Source organism: Phaethon aethereus (assembly GCF_964289735.1).
Source record: "Phaethon aethereus genome assembly, chromosome: W".
Classification (NCBI taxonomy): Eukaryota; Metazoa; Chordata; class Aves; order Phaethontiformes; family Phaethontidae; genus Phaethon; species Phaethon aethereus.
Genome location: NC_138581.1, coordinates 2,066,869 through 2,089,182, shown reverse-complemented (window position 1 = coordinate 2,089,182; position 22,314 = coordinate 2,066,869). Strand labels below are relative to the sequence as shown.

The 22,314-nt window shown below is 52.3% G+C and overlaps 1 protein-coding gene across 10 annotated transcripts in view; it reads right to left on the bottom strand.

The window, feature by feature from the left end:
- Window positions 1-10,518: 10,518 nt before the first annotated feature.
- The window catches only part of LOC309415078 (transcription factor 4), a gene marked incomplete at its 3' end in the record, with an annotated part of 234,114 nt that continues 222,318 nt past the window's right edge, over window positions 10,519-22,314 (bottom strand). For 5 of the 10 annotated variants that reach the window (XM_082012483.1, XM_082012485.1, XM_082012487.1 and 2 more), the window contains 4 exons: window positions 14,926-15,061; window positions 13,527-13,689; window positions 11,168-11,397; window positions 10,519-10,655 (listed from right to left, as the gene is read on the bottom strand). In XM_082012483.1, the coding sequence (XP_081868609.1) occupies window positions 10,519-10,655; window positions 11,168-11,397; window positions 13,527-13,689; window positions 14,926-15,061 (666 nt within the window). The remainder of the gene's footprint in view (window positions 10,656-11,167; window positions 11,398-13,526; window positions 13,690-14,925; window positions 15,062-22,314) is intronic. The other 5 variants (XM_082012488.1, XM_082012490.1, XM_082012489.1 and 2 more) reach the window with 1 other exon arrangement.

Genomic DNA, 22,314 nt, shown 5'->3' with positions numbered 1-22,314 from the left:
GAAATCTCCCCTTCTCGGCTGCGGCAGGCGACGCCGAGATGCTACGCAGCCCCGGACCGACAGCTTGCAGGCTGCAATGTCATAGATGTTTGGGGTTTCCCCCCCCTCTTTTTTACAAACATGATTTTTTTTTCTCCTTTGGATTAGAGCACCACTAAGCCCCCCAGCCCGGCGTGCCCTACATTGCCCGCACCGGTCCTCGCGCGCCAGTTCCCAAATCCGGCAAGCGGGATAACGCTGCTGCTCCCGCGCCATCCTCCCCGGCCGCGCAGGGAGGGCGGGGAGCTTCCCGGCACCTCGGCGGTGACTCACTCCTCTTTCAAAGTTAAAAAAGCAGCAACAACAAAGTAGTTCTGGCCTATTTCAGACGGTTTAATCCTCTTTAGACTTCTTTGAATCTCAGGCTTACAGTTATTTAGCGCATTTCAGTAAGTATCTGAGCGCTCACCAGCACATCTGCACGGAAGTTTGCTTCGCGCTGCAGCCCCCGCCGCGCCGCCTGAGCACGGGGACGCTTTGCCGGGCTTCTCTTAGAGGTAGATCGGAACTTAACTTGCAGCGCTACTCTCCCAAGGCTCTTTTTTTCCTGATAGAGGCGCTGAATATTTGACAACAGAAAGTCGTTTCTATCAATATTTTACTCTTACTAAAAAAAAATCCTACTAAAATAAAATTCTGGCTATTTCCGGAATAGACGGCTGAGTCTGCGGGCGTTCCTGTCCCGCGCCTTCCCAGCTCGGGCCCCGGGCTGCCTGCGGGGCCACGGCGGGACCTGGGTAAGGCCTTCACCCCGCTGCCCGTGCCGGGAGCACACCGCCCGGCTGCGCCGGGGAACGGCTTTAGAGGAAGGCTGCGGGATTTCTCTTATAAATAAGAATATTGGCTTAGCGGAGCAAAGCAGATAAGCGAGCCCTAGCGAAGGATCCGCCTGCGGTATTTAGCACTTCTGGAGGGATGCCAGGGCACCAAGTACCAAACCCCAAGGTGGCGGGATGAGCTCAACCCCGGGGCTCTGCCTCTGCCCAGCTTCGCCTTCAGCACCGCAGGCCCTCACGGAGACGCGGCCCCCAGAACCCTCTTTGCTGACGGAGCGGCGCGGTGTCAATGCCGCCGAGGTTTCGAGCCGTCCCGCAGCATCGCGCGAAGGCTCCCCGGCCTTACAGCCCCGCTGCTCTGTACCACGGACATCCGACTACAATCTGATTAACACTAGATTACAACAGAGTGGGTTTTTAAGAGCTTAAAAGCAGCTCATGCTACAGAGGTCTATCTGATCGTATAAGCAGCAGTATTTGAGAAAAATCAGTGCCTAGAAGCAAACAGAAAATTTTCAGCATTTCTTGCCAAAAGGGCTATTTACTGAGAGAGAAACTTTTCAGCCCATTTCATCTAGTGTCAGTTTGTAACTGCAGAGACTCCCGCAGGTGGGGAAGGACTCGACACGTCACCCTCCGGGGGAGATGCCTGGGTAATGCTGGGTTATCTGGGGCTATTTTGGGGTAATGTTTCCATTCTTCACCAGAAAAGCTTCCAGGTTTCCCCCGCATCTGGAACGGGAAAACATTGGCAGCTTTGCCAGCACTACAGATTGTAGCATTGGATGGGAAATCAATTTTCCCGGGAAGGATGCGGTCCCAGCTGGCAGGCATACCCCAGAAACCCCATTTACACAGGGAAGGGCCTGCTTGTTCTTCTCAGAGGTGCCTCAAACAGGCTTTGAGCCTGACAACTCCCATTAACACCAGTATCAGCAGAAAGGAGGGGGAAAAACTCCTTAAGTTATTCCAAGAGCGTGCAGACGGGTAGCTGGGTAAAAATTAAGCAATTAAAAGAAAACACAGCGACTGCAGATCAAGGACACATCAGTGACCATCCTACCTGAGGCTGGGAGGTCGCTGCCAGCACCTTATCACTTCGTCACCGAGCTCCCGCATGGCCCCAGCTGGTCCCAGGGCCACCGCACTGCTGGGCAAACACCCGCAAGTCCCACAGCAAAACCCTCCTCCGTCGGGCAGCCTCCCACTGCCCCAGCAGCCTTCCACCCTGCTTTTGCTCTTAATAGACCACAGGTCTCACCCATCTTCCCAAAACACACCTGACCTTGTCTCTAACTGGTTGGTGGGTTGATTGATTGATTGATTGATTGATTGATTGATTTTATTAACACACCCAGGAACCACCTCTCCCAGGAACAGCCCCTCCCATCAGCCAGGCAGCTTTTATCTCCCACCTCTTCCAACACTGCTGCTTTTGGCCTGGTCATTTTCCTCATCCCCATACCTATCCCAATCCCCATACCTATCCCAATCCCCATACCTTATCCCATCCCCATACCTTATCCCATCCCCATGCTGAGGCCGGGTCGGGGCTGGGTGCCTGCCCCGGGCAGAGCCTTTCTCCCACAGCACTCCCCTCCTGCAGCTTTGGGTACCGCTGCTTCTTTTTCTTAGCAGAGACGCTGTGTCTGTGCGTGTGCTTCCCAGTATTGCAACTGGATTCCAGACGCAGTTTTCCAGAACAAGCGTCCCGGGGACCCCAGGTGAGAGCCAGCGCCGGGCCCCGCCAGCGCCGCGGGCCACGACGGCGGCCTGCGCCCTGTGGCGTTCCGGTGCCTGCTGAGCAGAGCCTGCCCGAGCTAACCGTCGCCACGCGGCGGGTTGGGGCACGGGGCCCTCCCCCGGGTGGCTGCCGGGCGGCCGCGGGCCCAGGCTGGCAGCGGGCCGCCCCGTCCTGCGCCCGGCCGGGGCAGCGCGCCGGGGCTCTGCCTTTCCTCTGCCATGTGCAGAACGCCGGCGTCGAGCCGTGGGCCAGCCCGCTTGTCCTGGCGGCGTGGCCCGCTCCCCCGGACGCGAGGGGACCCCCGCTGCTGCCCCCGGACAGGCCTTGGTCCTCCCCTCGCCGGCGAGCGCGTGAGCACCGCCGGCAAACGCGGAGGGCTGCTTTCCCGCGCCCCGGCGCAGCAGCAGCTGACGGTGGGGGCGAGAGCCGGGGTTTCGGGGCGCGCCCTGGAGTGGGTGGGTCTTAAACACCGTCTGCTTCGTTCCGGGCTCGGTGGGCTTGTCTCAGCAGGCGGCTCGTGCCGAGTGCGGGTGTTTCAATAAAGAGGGGGAACCGCTCACAGCAGGGCCGGTGGCGGTTTGCATCCAAATGGAGAAGGACAATACAGCGTGAAAGGCTTTGGCCCCGAGGGACCCTCGCTGTGTGCCCACCGAAACGGGTTTTGGATCTTAAAACCACGGGTACCAAAGCCGAAAGTAAACAAGCCCAGGGGAGCTGCACTTTAGCCTCAGCACTGCTTTGAAAAGCAAAACAGAACAAGAAACCCCAAACCTGCATGTCTAGAGAAGATCACTGCGGAGGATTTACAGAAGAGGTGCAGGGAGGGAGCCCGCGGGGTCTTCTCTGGCTCAGACATGGGGCGAAGCTCCCTGTTAGCCCGCCGTGACCCCCGTGCCGCATAACGCAGCCGGGCTCCGTGTTCTGAGCTCCAGCCGAGAGGACGGGGCGGTTTCATTCCCAGTGCTCGCACTTCGAAGATTTACAAGCTCAAGACACTTGAGATGTATTTACTGGCTACCGACATAATTGCAGCGTAATTGCACATGATATCACGCCAAATTCCCTAGAGCTGTCAGCCACGGGACAGGGTGGGATGACTCCTCATCCAAGCTCTATCTATAGAGACACCAGAAGAATGAGACCCATTCTTCCACCCTTCAGCTCTTCCATTCTTTTTCAGAAGAACTTGGAGCCCCGTTGCTTTATTAGTAAACAAAAAAATCCCCCAAGCTCCTCATAAATGAATTACCAAGTGAATGTCCTGCTGAAAGCCCTCCGAGGCAGCGTGGCCGAGTCCTGCCAGTGCCCGTTTCCATCGCGGCCCCAGGATGGCAGAGCTGCACCCCACGCCCCGTCCCACCCGCGCACCTTTCCCAGCCCCCGCAGCCCCTCGGGGCACCCCCTTGGCAAAGGGCTTTGGTTTCGCGCGCGAGCTGGAGAGGGGCTCCGCCGCCGGAGGGGACGGCACCGGCGATGACGTGGGAGCACAGCGGCTTCCCAGACACGCTGGGTAGGCTCCGGCGGCGTCTTCAGAGCAGGCAAGGCAGGCAGAAGCAGGCAGGGGCTCCTGCTTGCTCCAGGCTGGCGGTGCAGGGAAGCGGCGGTCCGGTGGCTGTGATGAGCAGTGGGGATGTGGGCTGGGGGGCTGCAGGGGTTCCTCCAAAATGACCCGAGAGTTGGCAGGGCACGTGGAGACCTCCCCGGCCGGGCCGTGCCCGGCAGCAGCGCGCAGCCTCGAGGGGCTCGAGGGACCCCCCGCTTCTCCACAAGGGCTTAACTGGAGATTATTTTCCCTCTGAGAAGTCCGAGCACTGTCCCCCAGGAAATACCAGGGAGCCAGCGTCCACGGTTATTGGAAACGACCCACTAGCCTGGTCAGGAAGGAAAAACTCAGTTAAAGACATCATTTCCTTTCTAGCACTCGAAGAGACCAAACTGCATCGTTCAGCAATAACGAATCCTGGCGGAGGGTTCATTGGCAAAACTACAGGTGTTACCGTCCAAAAGCTTTGCAGGTACCCGGTGCGTGTCCGGTATAGCCCATTAAATCGAGCCCTGACATTTTGCGACCTACGGCCACACCGACGGGCCTCGCAGGCTCCTGCGGGCGAGCGGCCGGAACGGCACCGAGAAGATCCCCAGGGCACCGCACGGGGCAATTCATTCCTCAGTGCAAACGTGCGGTGGCTTTCGTGTCCGTCCCGGGCGTCGTACAAGTGTTGTGTGAACCAGCCCCCCTCGTTTCTCCGAAACCAGCCCAGGGCCGCTCCAGCGAGATCCCCTCTCGGCTCGCGTGTCCTCGCCGCCGCAATTTGCGCACCTTTCTGCCGGTAGGATGCGACGCACGGGGTTTGTACAGGCCTGAACTCGGTGGTTTCCATCTGGCTTGAGAAGGTCCAACAGCGCCAGCTGGAAGCGAATTATTTAAAAAAAAAGAAGTGGAGATACCGTGAAGCTGCGGCTGCGGTTGGCAACGCCCGGCGCTCAGCCACGGGGCATCGCGCGTCTTCGCTCCAGCTCCAGCCGTACGGCGTAGCAGAGGAAGATCTGCAGAAGGAAGAGCTGACCCGCGGCGAGCGCCGACCGCGCGCGGCAAGCGAGGGCACGGCGGACGCTTCGCCGTTTAACTTCTGCAGATGCGCAGCCTCGGATTTTACAGACCCCGCCGGTTTTTCCGCGGTCCGCGCGCCGGCACTCCCGCTGTATGGCATCCCCGGCTTGCTCCAGCAGGCGCTTCGCCTTCTTCCAGGGGCTCAAGCCGTTTCAGGGTGAAATGCAGGCGTGTTCCTTACGCAGCAGAGCGAAATCTATGAGGAGAACGATCTCGCCTTTTCAGAGCGCTTCCTCCAGGGGACTGCAAAGCGCTTTGCCAACGCTCCCGGCCGGCGAAGAAGCCACTGCGGGGGGAAGCCCGAAGCGCCCGGCACCGCCGCCGGCCGCCCCGGCCCCCGGCGCGGCGCCGAGCCCCGGCACACACGGGAATGACGGGGCTTTACCAGAAACACACACACGCACTAAAAAACCAACCCCCAAGGAAAAGCAGCCGCTCCCCGAAGACCCCCTGGGCAGAGCGCCGGGGCCGCAGGCGGCGGCGCGGCGGCCGGACGGCCCCGGCGGCGATGGGCACTGCGGCACGAAATGAAACCCAAGTGTCGGCAACGGTTTATAAAAATGGCACATTTATTGCTACAGAACGGTCATGTACATGACGGCATTGAGTAACTACAGATGAGAAACAGGTAATGGCCTACACCAAGCTGTCTTTGTTTGCTTGTCATCTTCTTGAAGGAACCCCAGCACACAACCTGTTTGGACACTTCTACAAATCAGAAATACACCAAAAACATGAAAAAATCGAGGCACTCAGCCACACATTGAAAACAAGGTGTAACTGTTCTTTTTTTTTTTTTTAAATCTTTTTCCCTTTTTTTCATTTTTTCCCCCTTTTTTTTTGTTTTTACTGCTGCAGCTATGTGTATAGTCGCAAAAATTTCCCCGTTGCGACCTACAACTAAAAAAAAAAAAGCTACCATACAGTTTCATCTCAATAACACATGGTAAAATAACATCTTTTAAATAGTAAAATAAAGTAACAAACTTTTACTCAGAATGATTCCAAAAATCTACAAAGAAGAAATATTCAGAATCTGACAATTTTTTTTTTTCCCGTAATATTCGTGGTATAAAAGGATTGCTCCTGTGAAAAATAAGCCAAATATATTTTTTATTTTTAAATTTAGTTTTTTTTTTCCTACTAGGGTGTACTACAGTCTATTTTATAGCAAAAAGAGCACTAGACAAACGAAGCTTTATAACAAAAAGCCAGGCACTGATACATGGTAAATCTCTGCTTTTTTTTTTTTTTTCTTATCTTCACTTAATTGCATCACAAGTAACAAGAATGAAAAAGGCCACAGTTCATATATTTTCACCATTACATAAGTCTATAATACTTGAAATGAGTATGGTCAAACCAGCACTGCACAAATATGAATCAACTTCAAGTCCCATGAGAAAGAACATGTTTTTTTAAAAAACAAACAAACAAACAAACCAAAAATGAAACGAAAAGGTAGGGCCCCCCCGGGCCCTGGTGCCCCGCTCTGTTGGAATTCATCGTATTCCACCTCTAGGTTTTTTTTTTTCCTAGTCAATCAGTGGACTAATTTTTTCTTTTTCTTTTTTTTTATTTTTTTCCCCCTCATTTTTTATTTGTGCTTGTTTCCGCTGAAATCTCTTTATTCCTAGCAATATCCCGTATTGTTCGCTTTTGGACACGGATCGTATTCTGCCTATTGGATAACACAGGTGAACCCCTCCTCTCCCTGACCACCCGTCTTCATCTCCTTCCCCCCGCCCCGCCCCCTGAAAAAAACCTAAAAAAACCCAAAAAACCTCGGAAGACTGAATCAGTACAAGTTGCATCACTGGTAGGACTGACAGTTGTATAAACATTAGTGTTCCTTGCAGCTACACAGAAGACAAATGGTAAAAAAGTTCTAGATGAACAGGTTCCCTATTCAGCATATTCATAAATTACTTGAATGTGGAGGTGGATCGGTTCAGAAAAAGCTGCTAATTCAGTATTTCTTTCTTTCTTTCAGAGTTTCTTAGCCCGGTTTTATTACCACAGGGTACAGCCTCCTAAAACCTTCATCGCTGTAACTACGTATCATCAGCTCGGAGAAAGGCAGCTCGAGATGCGCACACCTTACCTGGGCTGGGAGGTAACGGGAAAAATAAGGGTTTACACACTCGTGGGGTGGGGGTTTTTTAAAAATCCTGCCTCATCTGGAGCGGAGGCCGGCCAGGATCCTCTGTTCTTAAATCCAGGGCGGATGAGGGCGCATCCTGCGTCAGGTAGGGCCCGGGAGCCCCGGAGCGCCCGCGGCGTGCCGCCGGCATCCATCGCCGCGGCGGCCGCCGGGCACCGCCCCGAGCCGCTCCTCCAGTTCAGCGAGAGCCGAGTGCGAGCGGAACAAGAAAAGCTTTTTCTTTCTTTTTAAGTTCCAGAAACTAAACTCGTCATTTATTTTCTGTCCACAGATTGTTTTAAATAAACATGAAGTTGGTCTCATAATTTTTTTTTTTTTTTTTTTTTTTACATCGTTTTTCAGAAGCACAGTCCTCGGCACCTTGGCGATGCTCTCCTCGCCGGCCCCTACCCCGATCGAGCGGCGCGCTCGGACAGACCCAAACCGAGCGTGGCCCCACCGGCTCCGAGGTCTCCTGGAAAAAAAATATATGGCTTGTTCATCGGCATCGTGCTCTTCACGCCGTCCGGAGGGACAACCCGCGTGGCACGGCGCAGCAGAGCCCTCCGGCCCGCCGAGGGCACCGCCGGCCCCGGTGAGCGCCCGGCGGGGCTCGAGCTGTGCTAGACCCCCTCTCAGATAAACCAGGCCTGCTCCAAGTCCAGCGTTTCTCCTGCAACGAGCCTTTGGGACTCAGCACCACGCCTCAGCGTGGCCTCCTCTAGCGTCTGCTCTAGCGGTTGAATCCACCTCCACATTTGAGAAACTTATCGACAAATCAAAACATCGAAAGTTTTATCGCTACTGAACATATTTACAGTTTTCAGCACGCACACAGCTAATCCAAATGGGTATGGGGACGTCGAAGGTGAGCACGTGGCAACTACCGTATTTGTTCTTTACGTTTTCAGAAACAAACATAAAATTCAGATTCTTGTATCTCACTATTTCATTTAAATGAGACTTTTTTTCAACCACACAGATTTTTATAAACAAAAAAACTGATACAATGTATTAAAACACATAATAACAAGAGTCTACATGTAAAAATATAACTTTTACATACACGATTTCAAAATAATGATACGTTTGCCATTTGTTGCATAAAATTTACAAATGTATTTTTCATTACTATATAACTGGCAAAACAGGAGAACAGATGGAACATTTAGACCGTTTGATGGATTTATGGCATTTATTCAGTGTTGATAGGTGGAAAATCTACTCGAACAGGGAGATTTTATTTAAAATACATGCCAGGTCGGTGTGGCTGTAAAAATAGAAACTGGAATTAGAGACAAAAGGATGCTGACAAATACTTAACTAGGAGCACTATCTGTTAATCGTACTGTACACCAAAGTCAATCGTTATTAAGATTCACTATGGAAGTTGGTTCAATTGTGCCCAGACTTCAAAGCTAGTTATCTGATGAGCTGCTGTGCCATAGTTTGAGCTATGTTACTATTAAATATGTTAAGTAAAAACTTCATTCGTACTGGCCAGAGAAATACTGTACTACCACCCCTCCTCGAGAAAGTGCAACTTAATGCTTTAGGACTCATAAGGCTTGGTATAATGCTGCGTGATGACCGGAATTGGCATTTCACAAAGAAAGGAGGAGGCAGCAAGTGGTCTACACTTAAATAATCCACTTAAAAACGAGAGAAGAACAACAGAAAAAGAAGTCGATCAAATCTGTCACGCTACTTGCAACTCCCCCCCCTCCCCGTGATGCTCCCCCCCATCTGACCACGTATTCAGCAACGCCTCACTGCACACTGTTTAGGCTACACACATAGGTAACGCTTTAATCGCTTCGTTAATCACAGCCACTTTGATTATGTTATGTTTCCGATGATATAAACGTTGGAAGGCACAGCGGTAACATTGTAGCATTCTAACCTTGTACCTCTGAAAATCCCAGACCGGGGCGAGCGGAGCGGCGGGCGCCCGGGCTCGCTCCCGCGCCCGGGGTGCCGGCGCGCCGCCGGACCCCGAGTCCCGTCTGCCCCGAAGACCGAAGAAACAACTCTCTACTTTAGTTATGAATGAGAAGCAACGTCAGGGTCAGCATTTCGTCCTGCACTACCCCTCCAGAGACAGAGTTGGCACTACAGGTTACAATAACAAAAACAGGGGAGAGGGACAGAAATAAGACAAAAAAATCCTTATTTACAGTAAAATCTTCTTTTTAAAAAAGTTAATCAGTACTATTTTTTTACAGGAGCAAAAAAGTCTGAAACAAATGAACAAAAGCTTACCATATTCACTAAATTTTTAATATATATTTATATATATATTTATATATATATATTTGTCATAGGTCTATAAGATCCATCTGTTCCTCCTACCCTAAGGAATGGCTAATGTCATCGCTTCCGTTTTCATTAGGACGTTTGCTGGTTTTGTAAATATCTGGGCAGCAAAGCTTCCCTTTTAATATCCAGTAAGTATAAACACTAGCTGTCTAGCACACCAACAAAAACGCTCATTTTTTTTTTTCTTCAGAAGTACACTTTTTCATTATTGCAAGTTTACAATTTTAAATTAAATATTTTTTTCAGACTTACAAATTAATTATATTTTTTTTTTTTTTTCCAAAAGAAGTTTAGGCACAAATGCATTGTCCCACAGTGTGGAGAAGATTGCCATTCAGTCTCTAGGCTGTGCACTTACAGCTCGTAACATACTGCGTTAGACATTCTGCATGATATGTTAAAGAGAGTCGTCCCTCAAGTTGCACTTTTTGTTTGTTTTTTCTCGGTTTTAATAATCGGGAATGCTGAAATCTCTTGCGTCTGTGATTCTTAACTACTCAGACTTGTCTTATATTACAAAAAAGGGGTTAAGGAAAAGTGTTTATGTGGGTTTAAGATAATACAGCTGTTAAGGAAGTGGTCTCTTGCTTAAATGAAGAAATGTGGCAACTTGGACCTGTGGAAGAAGTAAAAAATCTCATCAGTCCAGGAGAGCTGAGCGAGCGTCCCCACACCCTCCTCCAGCAACCCACCTGCACGCTGCCTTGGAAATCAAGCGCGCTCGCAGGGCGACCCGAAAATCAGTTTCTACGGGGCGGGCTGGCACGTCCAGCCCCGCGCAGCGCCCGGGGGACGGTCTGCCCGGGGGTGGGGGGCTGGACCGGGGAGCCCCTCCGGCCGCGGGGCAGAAGGCTCCCAGGGCACGGTGAAAACAAACTTGCCTTTTTTACATCTGTCCCATGTGATTGGAGGCATCTCCCATCCCAGGGTGGGGTCCCGCCAGGGAAAGCGGAGGAGGATCTGAAGAGACTTTCTCTTCTTCCCTTCTTTTCAGACACGCTGCTTTAGGATTCAGATTTCTTTCTGTTGAATTGAAGCAAAAGGCGATTTCAAATACTCACATTTTGATACCAGATCGGACCGTTCATTGCATGGGCATGTAAAATAATTCATCGTCAGCTATTCGTTCCGGTCCCGCTACGGGAACGTAGCGGGCCGACGCGGAGGACGCAGCTGGGTCAGGCGACGCGCTGAAGGCAGTACGACCCCGGACGCAAGCTCTGCGAACGCCTCCGCGCGCCTGAGCGCTTTGCTAACGAGCGGCCGAGCTTAATATTGAACTCGGATCTCGCTAAAGAATGTAGAATGTGCCGAGGCTGCCGAGGGCCTGTGCCAGCATCCCCGGCGCCACGGGGGAACGCAAGCCCCCCAGGTGCTCGGAGACGCCCGGCTGGCTCTGGGTGCCAAGGGCTAGGTCTTGCCCCTCTCCCTGGCACCAGGTGCCCCATGCCAAGCTTTCCCCATCCAGAACGGTGTGTTTGGCGTGGCCGAAGCCCAGGAGGGAGGTGAGGAGGTAGAAGAGGTGGCACGCTGACCTCTGACTTGCTGTTCTAAGCTGAGGATGACGGCCACAGCCTGGTGTAAGATCAGGAGCTTGGTCTGGGGCTTGTCGCTCTTCAGATGGAGCTGCACCATCCGGCCCAACTCCTTGAAAGCCTCGTTGATGTCGCGGACGCGCAGGCGCTCCCGAGCGTTGTTGGCCATTCTCCTTTCCTTTTCCCTCTCGGCCTTCTGCTCCGGTGTCAGGTCTTCGTCATCGTTATTGCTGGGAGACAAAAGGAGTACATCATTTTCTAATGGTGTGGGAAATAGGTAGTACAAAGATTTTCAACAGGCTTCATCCAAAACCAGGATACAATTCATGAGCAGACACCCTCTGAGCCATTCTTATTTGCTGCTCCTCTTCCACCAAACCTGCACAAAATTCAGTCTCCTTAAATTTTACACTGAGTAAAGCCTCGGTTTGAAAGGAAGCTTTACATCCTGCGAGGCAGGACTTCCGATATTTTAAAGCAGCAGACATATGTTTTTTTTCAATAACATTTTATCACAGCCAATACTGCAACGTCTGAAGTCGTGGCAAATCTCCACTTATCGTCACCCTTTAACCCCGAAGGACGCGGCGGTGGCTATGTGCGCTGCTCCCGCTCTGCTGCCCGCGCCTTCGCCTCGGGAACGAGGAGCTTGTCCCCAGTCAGCGAGGGGACCTCTCCCTCTCTCCCTTGCACCCAAGTCGCACGGGCTCCGGCCTCCCAGCAGTAGCTTCCAAGCCAGGATGACAGCCGCGCATTTACACGCCCTCCTTTCAGCAGACTGTCACTCCGGTTTTGGAAGAAACTTTCTCCACCACCGAGGGTGAGGATCCGCCACCCTCCCGAGCAGCGGCAAGCCACGGGCAGCGGGTGTGGGCGGCACCCCAGTCCCTGCACGGAGCACGGGGCACCGAAACGCCCATGGGCAAAGAGCCACGGAAGTAATTTATGGCTGAAGAGCCCTACGGTGAACTTCTGCATCCTTTCTGCGACAAAACTGCTTTCTACCCAGATAAAATGATGATTTTAAATTGAAAACACATCCACTGGTGAGTCACTGGCACTATATAATTTGAACTGGTTATGCAAATGCAGTAATAAATTTTCAGCAGCCCTAACAACATGGATTTAGACATATAACTAAATATCAGGAGTAACCTTTTAAAGCTGCAAGCAAGTTAAAAGCAAAAACGTTAGCCTGCAATAGCTTCAAAGCACATATAAATATGCATAAGCGACAGCATATTTGTTGAATTAACAAGCACTATGATCACCTCACGTCAGCATAAAGGTGCTTTCTTCTTACCATATCGTAAACGCACATGAAAACCTCACTTGTACATACGGTTACTTCAACACATTTATTCAGAGAAAATCTCGAGTGTCAAATATTTTCTCCACTCATAAGAGACGTAAATGTAATTAATGTTTTAAACATCGGCGAGCGCTGGCCTGGGAAGTCCAAGCCTCGGCGCTCTCTCGGAGGCAGCACGTCTGCCCAGACGCTTCCTACCTCGGCTCGGTTTTTACACAGAGAACCAGGCGTGGAAGGAGAAAAGGCAGAAGGACGCTGCCATCCATCTTTAAGAAAATCCCCTGAACAGAGCAGGCTTGTGCCTGGATTTCGGCTTCACTGGGATTTCTGCTACGATGACGAGTACCGGCAGTCCCGAGCTGTACCTCGGGCCCTGTGGTGACATGCAGGCGAGGCAGGTGAAGCTCAAGGGACAGAAGTGAAGCCTGTCCCTTGCTCAGGCTCACGTCTGCAGCACCCACAGACGCTGCTCGCGTTCACCATGGGCATGAGTTCCCCGATGATACAATGCAGCTATGACTTTGCTAGTATTTCCCCAAAACTTATAAAGAGTATGCCAACCAAGTAAAGACCTCTAAACCCTCCGCTTAAACCTAGGGAGCCCTAGAGATTTACAGAAATTGAGGACTGGGAATGACACATTTATTTCAGAGGTAGAAGAAAAGCATACGGTTTGTTAGTTCAGATGCAGGTGTGATCAGCTCTTAGGCACATCTTTAGAGAGATGAAAATCCATACTGTATTCCAATTTGCAAGCGCAGGCAGAGAGGAATAACAGCCTAATTCATACGCTTTAGCGTAACGCAATTTCTTTACAGATTGTGGAGAACTTGCTCAGTGTCCAAATCAGTGAATTGTTCGAATTTGAGGACGTCCTGGAGTACAGGTACCAGAAAGGTACTCGGTACGGCCAGAACAGCCATGCCGTTCCACTTAGGCTGTGGTTTTACCTGCCAGGAAAAAAACTCATAGTTTCCTCCTGTTCTGTTCACTTCATCGAAATCCAGTAAAGGAATTAAATGAAGCGACACTATTATATACTGTTACCTAGATCTTGACCTAGTAATTGATTTGATATCCTTCTTGTCATCCTCTAGTTTCTTGTCCTCAGAAGACTTTGTGTCCTGGAGGTTTTCATCTCCCTCGTCGTCAGATTTGATTTCGGAGCTACCCGAAGAGACGCTCTGCCCTTGCAGTCCGGTTGGCATGCCTGCGAGAAAACACACGGACAAGCTGTCAAGCCGTGCTTAAGCCAACGCCTGAACGGTCCCGGGTCTGCGCCCTCCATCCCCAGCGAAGGGCGACCCGCGGCGCAGCCCCAGCTCAGCGCCGCAGAGCCGGGCGTGGGCGCGGCAGCTCCTGAGAACGGGGTTTCGAGGTCTAGCTCTGCTCCTCTGCCTTCAGGAACAGCCGAGGGCTCACGCTCTACAGGACATCAGCTACATCAGCGAAAACGGCACCGGAGACCGTCATCGCAGGAACCACGCGCCTCGCTCTGAGCGGGGAGCTGGCACGTGCACCGGCCCTTACCCTGAGCTGCTTCTGCAGGCAAGGATTTAGGGAGAAAGCAAGACTTTGAACTCCTCGAGCAAATTTGATTCCTATGGCTGAAGGAGTTCTGCACGCTCACTACCTGTCAGTAGACGACATTATCTGCTTTTTACAAAATGGACAGAGCTTGTGATCTTGCCCAGACCGGCGTTTCCAGCTGCTCGGTAGCCGTGGAAGGGGGCACAGATGCCTAGCTGCTATTCCTGTTCTTCAATCACTACATAACTTTTCCTTCACCTTAAAAATAAAAAAATCTTTAATATGCTGTTCTGAAAATAATGAAAATACCTCGGCTGCAGTGAATAGGCAGGACCTTGTAAGGCATCATAATAGTTTGGGCTCGCTCTTCCGTGCTTGAACGGGAAGATCAGCTGCCTCTAAGAAGAACGACAAGCCCCCGATGTCCTCTGGGTTCGCTTAGCTCCAGGCAGAGGAGTCTGCCAGGCTTCGGGCACTGCAGCATCTCGTGAGACAAGGAGAGGCTCCCAGTGCTGCCCTGCCCCCGGGCCGAATTGTAAAGGTGGTGGAAAATCTGCGGGGCTAAGCCTCACCTTAAACTCATGCCCTTTTGATGTGCCTGCTGCAGTGTTTTCTACGCTCTTAATTTTGTGCTTAAAACAGTCCTGGTCTCAAGACTTGCCGTCCAGAGGTAAGCTGCTGGCACACTTCTAGTTGCAACAGCTGGAGCACTTCAGAGCGCGGAGCTGAATCAGCGAACAGGCTCTGCCCTGCCGTCTTGCCTGCGCCCTGCGTCCTGCGCCGCGTTACAGTCTCCACCACCCCTCTGACCAGAAGCGCAGACGCCTCATCCCTCCAGCCCGGGTCACAGCCGTCTGGGCCGCGTGTTTGGGAACGCTGCACCCCGGGACGGGCTTCCCAGGCAGGCGGTACTCACCCCTGTACGGGTCCTGGGGCGGGTTCAAATCCGGGGACGTGGCAGACTGGACGGGCAGCTGGGGGACCGGGACCTGGTTTGGCACGAGCGAGTGGCTCCCGCGGAGGCTGACCCCGTCCTCCCGGTGCGCTCCGACCTGCCGGGGAGGAGAGAGGCAGCGGTGAGGCCGTGCGGCACCGGACAGCCGGCCGAGCCCCAAGCGCCGGGGACCCCAGGAGAGGGATGGGGCCGGTGCGCCACGGCGCCGGGATGCGTTTCACTAGAGGGCGCAGACGGCCCGCACAGCCGCGCCGCGCACAGCCGCGCCGCGCACAGCCGCGCAGGCCGCCCGGGAGGGTGCTGCACCGCACGCCTCGTGACAAACACGGCCGAGCAGCTCAGGCAGGTAAAACGTCAAATCGTCTCCCAGGGTGCCGCAGCCGAGCGCACTGAATCCTACCCATCTGTCTTCTATCATGTCCGCCAACAGATCTGACAATTATCTTAATGCCCATATGCTTAATTGTGGGCTTCTCAATTCCCCCATTGCTATCGGAAGTCCTGCAGGAATTTCAATTTGGCATTCGACTTTCATTTCGGGGGATCAGATTCACAGGCCTGCCATTTTTTCCCCCCGTAATGCCAGCTAAGCCTCTGACAGCGGGAGCTGCGGCAGCGGGTGGCGCGGCCCCCGCTCCCCCCAAACATAATAACGTGTCACCTGCCTTTCCAAAACGAGAAGCCCCGTCCAAATTAGTGCTCGCTGGATTTCATTAACCGCCGAGTCCCAAACCCGAAGGGGCACCATTCCTGCCAACACCATGACTCCAGGTAATACACCAATAAAGGTTTTATTAAACACTCCAGTAATGCCATCATCATCGGAGCTGACAGCGTGGGCGTGATGGAAGCGCATCCATTCCTCCCCTCTACGTGGCTCACAGACATACTCTGCGGAGCAGGGTTGCTCCTCCATTAAGTGAAGGAGACTGCCGAGAAGCGCTCAGCATCTGAAGAGCAGAACTGTCAGGAGTTGCAGGGGACACTGATATAAAAGCACCCGGAGCGGTACCACCGGCGCTGCCTCCCCGGTCCTGCACCGCAGCTCCGGCTGGCTGCGCTCCGAGCCAGAGAGGTACCGACAGACCTCTGCAGGATGGACAGACAGCATGTCCACAAGCAAAACTCAGCACTCCACCTCCTCAGGTGCGTGCAACCCCTAACACTCGAGTGAAAGGGGTGATAAACCCGGCAGAGAACTGTAAATCGCTCTTTATTCTCAAAAAGGACTCGGGCAGATAGAAAGATGGAGGGATGTTTCTAATCAGACTTACAAGATAATATAGGATAATTGCTAACAGCAAGTCGAGACCGCAGCGAGAAAGATAAAAGGGAATCCTGCCAAGGGGAACTTGAGAAAATCTTTTACTACTAGTCAAAATGCAAATAACCGAAAGCAAGTGTAAAATAGCAGAGACAAAAAACTCTCTCCTTGTTGAGACATTCTCATTTTTAAAACATCAGATACTAGGAAAAGACTGGAATCGGCATCATTTGGTTTAAAGAGAGAACCAGTTGTCATGAGGTGCTTGGAGCTCAGCAGTTGCCCCTCCTGAAATCTCAGGGCAGAAAACTGAGTGGTAAAATCCTGATGACATCCTTCCGAGGAGAAAAAGTACTTTCTCCCCACACCTGTGAAGGAAAACGCCTAGTGAAGCAGGCTGTCCTCCTCCATCCCCAGCGATTCCCAGCTCAGCTGGGTATGACCCTGGGCAACCCCACCCAGCTTGGGAGCTGGACCTGACTCCAAAGCTGCCCCCGCCGCGAGCAGGGGTCTCTCCTCGGCCACCTCCACAAGTCCCCTCCAATCTACATTTTTCTGTGATTCTACAAAAGATGAAAACCGTTTAGTTTTGAGGTCGACGAAGACAAAGAAACATATGATACCACTTCTGGTTGGCAACCAGAGCAGAGCTCCCGAGAGCGGCTGGAAGCTGTAAAGCGCTTTGACAGACACGATGTCTCGCTCTGGGTCCCCCCCTTTTCCTGCCAGCCTCCCTGGGATCCGTCCATGGCCTGTGCAGACAGACCGACCGACCGACCCAGAGACAGCAGGCGTCCCGTCCCCCTCCTGCCCCAGCGCAGGCCACCTCCTCCCCTGGACCACCTCCCTACGGGGCTACACGAGATGCCTCCAGTTGGGTGGTCCAGCTTGAAGGAGGACAACCTGGCTATCTTGATTATTTGGCCTGACTTCTTGAAGGCTACGTCTTGTTTTACCATGTCAAACAGCAGACATGGTAATAACCAAAAGCTAATGATTTGGAGGATTTTTAAAGTGAAGTGTTGAACTCAGATGTAAAAAAAGAGATGCCATGAAGTCACCACTTTACCACTGACATACATAACTAACATGAATTACCTTTTTAAAATTGATTCCAATAAAAAGAGATTTCCTCACATTTCTTCTCCTTCAGGTTCTGAAGAGATCTGGCAGGTAACCACCTATGTTACGTTTCACAACTGAATGGTAACACCTACCAACTCTTTTCTTCTCTTTTACAACCCACCACGTGATCAATCTTGCTTCTTGAGATCTGCAGCTTTTTTTCCTGCCAACTGGCAAACTCTAGGCTTGCTTAATGAGCAAGTCCAACCTATGGCCATCCCTGCATGGAAGACAGACCATTTCTTATCCACTGGGACTGACTCGAAGCCCATTTTCCCCTCTCTCTGCATGGGAGACGCGCATCCCGAGGTGGGATGGAGCTTGGGCTGCAGCACCCCTCCCACCCGCAGTCCTCCCCACGCCGCAGCGAGCGAGCTGCTCCGAAACACCGACGCTTTCTAACTCTACGGCCACACAAACCACCACCTTGCAATGGCCTTTCCGTAGCATGTTTTCCTACATACTTTATTTCTCCGGTTTCCATCGCTTGCGAGCGGATTCAGGCAGCCCCCTCACGTCGTTCTCCATACCCGGTGTACTTTCTGACAGACAGAAAGACTTCACCGCCAACTCTACCGGGCTATAAACGCCTTTGTGTGTGTGTGTACGCGCAAAAGATCCAAACTAACCACGCCAAGCAGTCCCCCACGCAGAGGACTACAGGGGCAGTTTTTTCTGGCAGTGCTGCGGTTTTCAGCAGGCCACCGCATCTCCCTGCCCACGGGACGCTCTGTCCCGCGTGGGTACCCAAACAACCGCTTTTGCAGCAAACTTCAGGCCTCAGTTGTCCCCTAAAAGAGGCTGGCCACTTACTTTTCTCCTTCAAACATCATCAGCCGCTTTCACCAGGAGCCCAGCACCTTCAGGAGCTCCACCACGCCGCCAAACGCCGCCGAAACCCACCATTTGCCCGGGGACGCGACTCCCTGAAACACAGCCCAGCCTACAGAAGGTGTTGGGGACCGAAAGCAGCGACGCCTGCGAGCTCGGGGCGTGGGCAGCTCCCGGCACCGCCGGGGACACAGAGGATGCTGCGTTTTCTGCTTCCCCCTCCCTCCGCAGCCAGCGGTGCCGCCGGTTTGTCTGTTATACAAACAACAGCTCTGCCCCGAGGTGGAGCGAAGATATGAATCATTCCCCCCAGCCCGGGAGTGTAGATTATAAATACTACTTATCTTTAGAGAATCAAACTCACTTTGAAGTTCTATTAATATTTTATTTATTTCCATCTCTTTAAACAGCCCCCTACTGCAGCACTCAGCAGACTGGAGTGGAAAAAAAAAAAACCCCAACAAATAACAAATCCTAAAATGTGCACGGGAGGTGTAAGTGGGCTCTGCTGTTGATGTGCAAATCTCTGCCTTAACCTCCCCTTTGCAATCACCATCCCGGGCACACGCAGGTACCCAAGCATACGTGTGCATACCCGCGTCTGCAGTGCATTCCGCTCGAGCTAATTCAGCCAAAGGGAAAAACCGTGAGAAGCCCCAGTCCTGTGTTTTTTTGGCTACGAAGGTTAAAAAGGCTTCTGCAAGATAAATGAACACAGGTACAGAGAAGGCTGATCCCAGAGGCAGGGAGTCAAGTAAGGATCAAAATCTTTCCGTGGACTTTCCAGTGCAGGTCTCTCTGGAGGCACGCACGTACTAGGCTGACAGAGACAGGGTGAAAACCTAGACAGGTATGTCCAAATTCATACTTTTATGGCATTTAAAAAACTTCCAAGAGCTGGAAGAAGGCCAGACCTTGCCTTCTCTTAACTCTGCATTTGCATTTCTATATACAGTAACAGGTAGTCGGTACAAACGTCAGGCTTTTCTGGTTATGCTAGTTTGTACGTATTCCAGATTATTTGCACTATCTGTATATACATCGGGGATGGGAAACTGTTTTAAAAAAAATATGTGGAAATTAATTCTTGAATACTCAGCATTTCACGATGGAGAGGTATACCTGTAGTTACGCCAGGTAAAGAACATGACGGGAAAAAACCTGCAGTTTCGCCCCCGTCCTACAAAGTGCGTTCTTCTTTCTTTTAAAAAATAAACGCTACTCTGCTGCGTCCAAGGTGCTCGTTTCATCAGTGTCACGACGTACAGCGTGACCTGACAGTTATTCAATCCTTACGGACACTATCCCCACAGACGAGCCCCCAGAGCAGGCTGCTGGCCTGAGCCACCCCGGCACTGCTGCGCTGTGGGAGCCCGGGGCTGGCTCGCTTCGCCCGCTCACACAGAGCCACCACGGCTCTTTCTCTAGAAGGAGTTTCCCCGGCTCTCTGCTGCAGATGTAAAAATCACTCCCGAGAACCGAAACCCCGCTCTGCAAGCGTGCCTTCCCAGCGGCGGCCGCGGCGGAGCGGGGGGCCGGGGAGCGGCACCCGCCCCGCGTCACCGCCTCTGTGCCCGCAGCGCAGGCCCAGCCAAGGGAACGAGGAAAGGCGCCTGCGTGGTGATCAGACCCCCCCGACACGCAAACCTGCGCTGGTGCCTCTGACTTGGACCCTCCCCGTGAAACCCTGGCTGCACCCGACAGCCCCAGCGCCACGTCCGTGTTGGAACGACCTCGGATTCCCTCTCTCTGTGTCATGTCTCAGGACGAGGAAAACTTCATCCTCCGGAGCAAGGAACCCCCCACCTGACCCAGAAGTGAATCCCGAGCAGTGCTGAGAAATGGTCATCCAGGAGTTTCCTTTATTGCTCACAGACGGGCATTTGAAGCGGGGGCACGGTGAGGAGCACCCATCAGCTGTAAGAAACGAGGAAAGGTTTCCTACGAAGTTATGAGCGTTGCACCCCGCTCCTCACGGTTAACCCTTCTCATGCCGAGAGGGGGCTTTCACCCCCCCCATTAGCTGTCCAAATACAACGGAGAACTATCACCTATAGCCTGGACCACAGCTTCGGGCTCCGCTTAGGAAGAGATTAGTCCTACCTCACCGATACTGTGAACAAATGCAACAAGCAACGCGCTTTGTCCTTTTAAAAATGATGACCTTGTGTTATCCAATTAGCTAAATAAGAACACGTGGCAAGAAAGTTGTAAGGTGATGCATGTTAACATGTGTTCAATATTGTCAAAATTTATATGTCTGACAGAAAGCAGATTTGTGCAAAGCCCTTATAAACCTCTACCGCTATATTAAAAAGGGAACAGCGCAGGCCACTCTGACACAAACGGTCTCTCACTGTATGTGTGTATTATTGGTCCAAATTATTCACTCTTATTTAACTGCGCCGAAGTCTTTCATCTCCATGCTATACAATAATAGTTTCCATATGACCGGTGGCTCAGCTATAAATAAGATCAAAAGGAAAAGAAAGGATTTAATAAAAAAAAAAAAAAAAACAAAAAGACGACATTAAGAGTGGCATTAAATCAGGAAAAAAGCAAAGTTCACTTTTTTTTCTACAGAAAGAAAGTAGCGCCGAGTACGGAGCAGCTCGCCAAGTATCTTATGAAAGGGCGGTTTGCGAGCCAGTTGTATGCAAAAGCCATTTAAACGGAGCTGGAAGTGGCAAAGACGGACTTCGCTGCGAAAAGGAAGGGGAAGAAGATGAAGGAAAAAAAAGCGCAAGTGCCACGTCTCCACGCCAGGCCGGGATGCCGGCGCAGCGGCGGCGCGCGTGCCTGGAGGCCACGGGAGCGCGCGGCGTGGCGGGGCTCCGCGGGGAGCCCCCGTCCCCCAGCTGGGCAGGAGGAGGCCTGGCTCGGCGCCACGCGCCGGCCCCGCGGGAAGAGCCGAGCCCGGCTGGCTTTGCCCCGCGCGGCAGAGGCCGCGGCCGAGCGTCGCGCCCGCCTCCAGCTCTCCAAAGCCGTCCCCCCGCGGGCAGCCGCTCAGCGCGAGGGCTCCCGCGCTCCACCGGCCTCGCCTGCCCGCCGCGGGAGACGCTTGAAGCACGTGAAGGGAATCAACGGGTTGCGACCTATTATGGAGAGAAGTGGGTTGCCATGGCCGTCGGAGGGAAGTCACCGGAATAATCCCTGCGATTTCTTTCCAACAGAGATGATTATTCACTTAAGGGTTGGCTAAATCCGCAGATATAAAGGATCCTAAAGTACAGGATTAAGAATATTAACTCTTCTTCGCTCGACAGCCGGGAAGGGAGGGAGGAAACCATGCCGCAAGCAAGTCCGCACGCCTGGACGCTTTAGTTCGGGACCCGGTTGCAGACGACGGGGGGCCCGTCCAGATGACGGGGTGCCCTCGCGGCCGCCCCCGGCAGCGGCCCTGCCTCCGCACCTCGAGACTCCGACACTGCGCCAAGCGGCTCTTCAAACACGCGGCGGCTGCTCCCCGGCGCCACGCGGGAGCGCGCGCCTGCCGGCCACGCGGAGCTCGCAGGGAGCTCGCGACGCAGAAATGAAACCCGGGAAACCAAAATACGACGGGGTTTTAACCACGTGCCTAATTAGCGGGTTGGAAATGAATGGAGCCGTTGTGCGAGGACGACGCTTTCCAGAAAAGGTGTCGTTTAAATATTGGTCCGTGGTTTCTCTCCTGGTCAAAATGAACTTTATAGCTCCAACATAATTTAAAAATATGATAAAGGCTGTAATTGCGTGGCATTAGGAATGTCAACCAATTAGGCAGAAAACGGTGCTATATAAAAACCCTACACTGGTGCCTGTTATGTCAGACTTCATTCCAGTAAGGTCAGTCTGTCCAGTTTTTCTGAATTTATATTACACCTGCTAACTAAAACACACGGTCAAGCAAAACAAACCACAGACGCGGCAGCTACAACCGTGCTAAAAATTAAGAGGAGAAAAAGATAGTAAGACAAAGCAGCAAGAGCCATATTTTGTCTTTTAAATAACGCCAAGTCGCTTGACGCTTTTTGTTTGTGTACAAATGACATAACTGAATTACTTCACGAGCTCCTACCCTAATTCCTAGGGGTGGAAAATTCCGTAAGTTAATTTAATGTGGATGTAAAAAAAAAAATACGCACGAACAC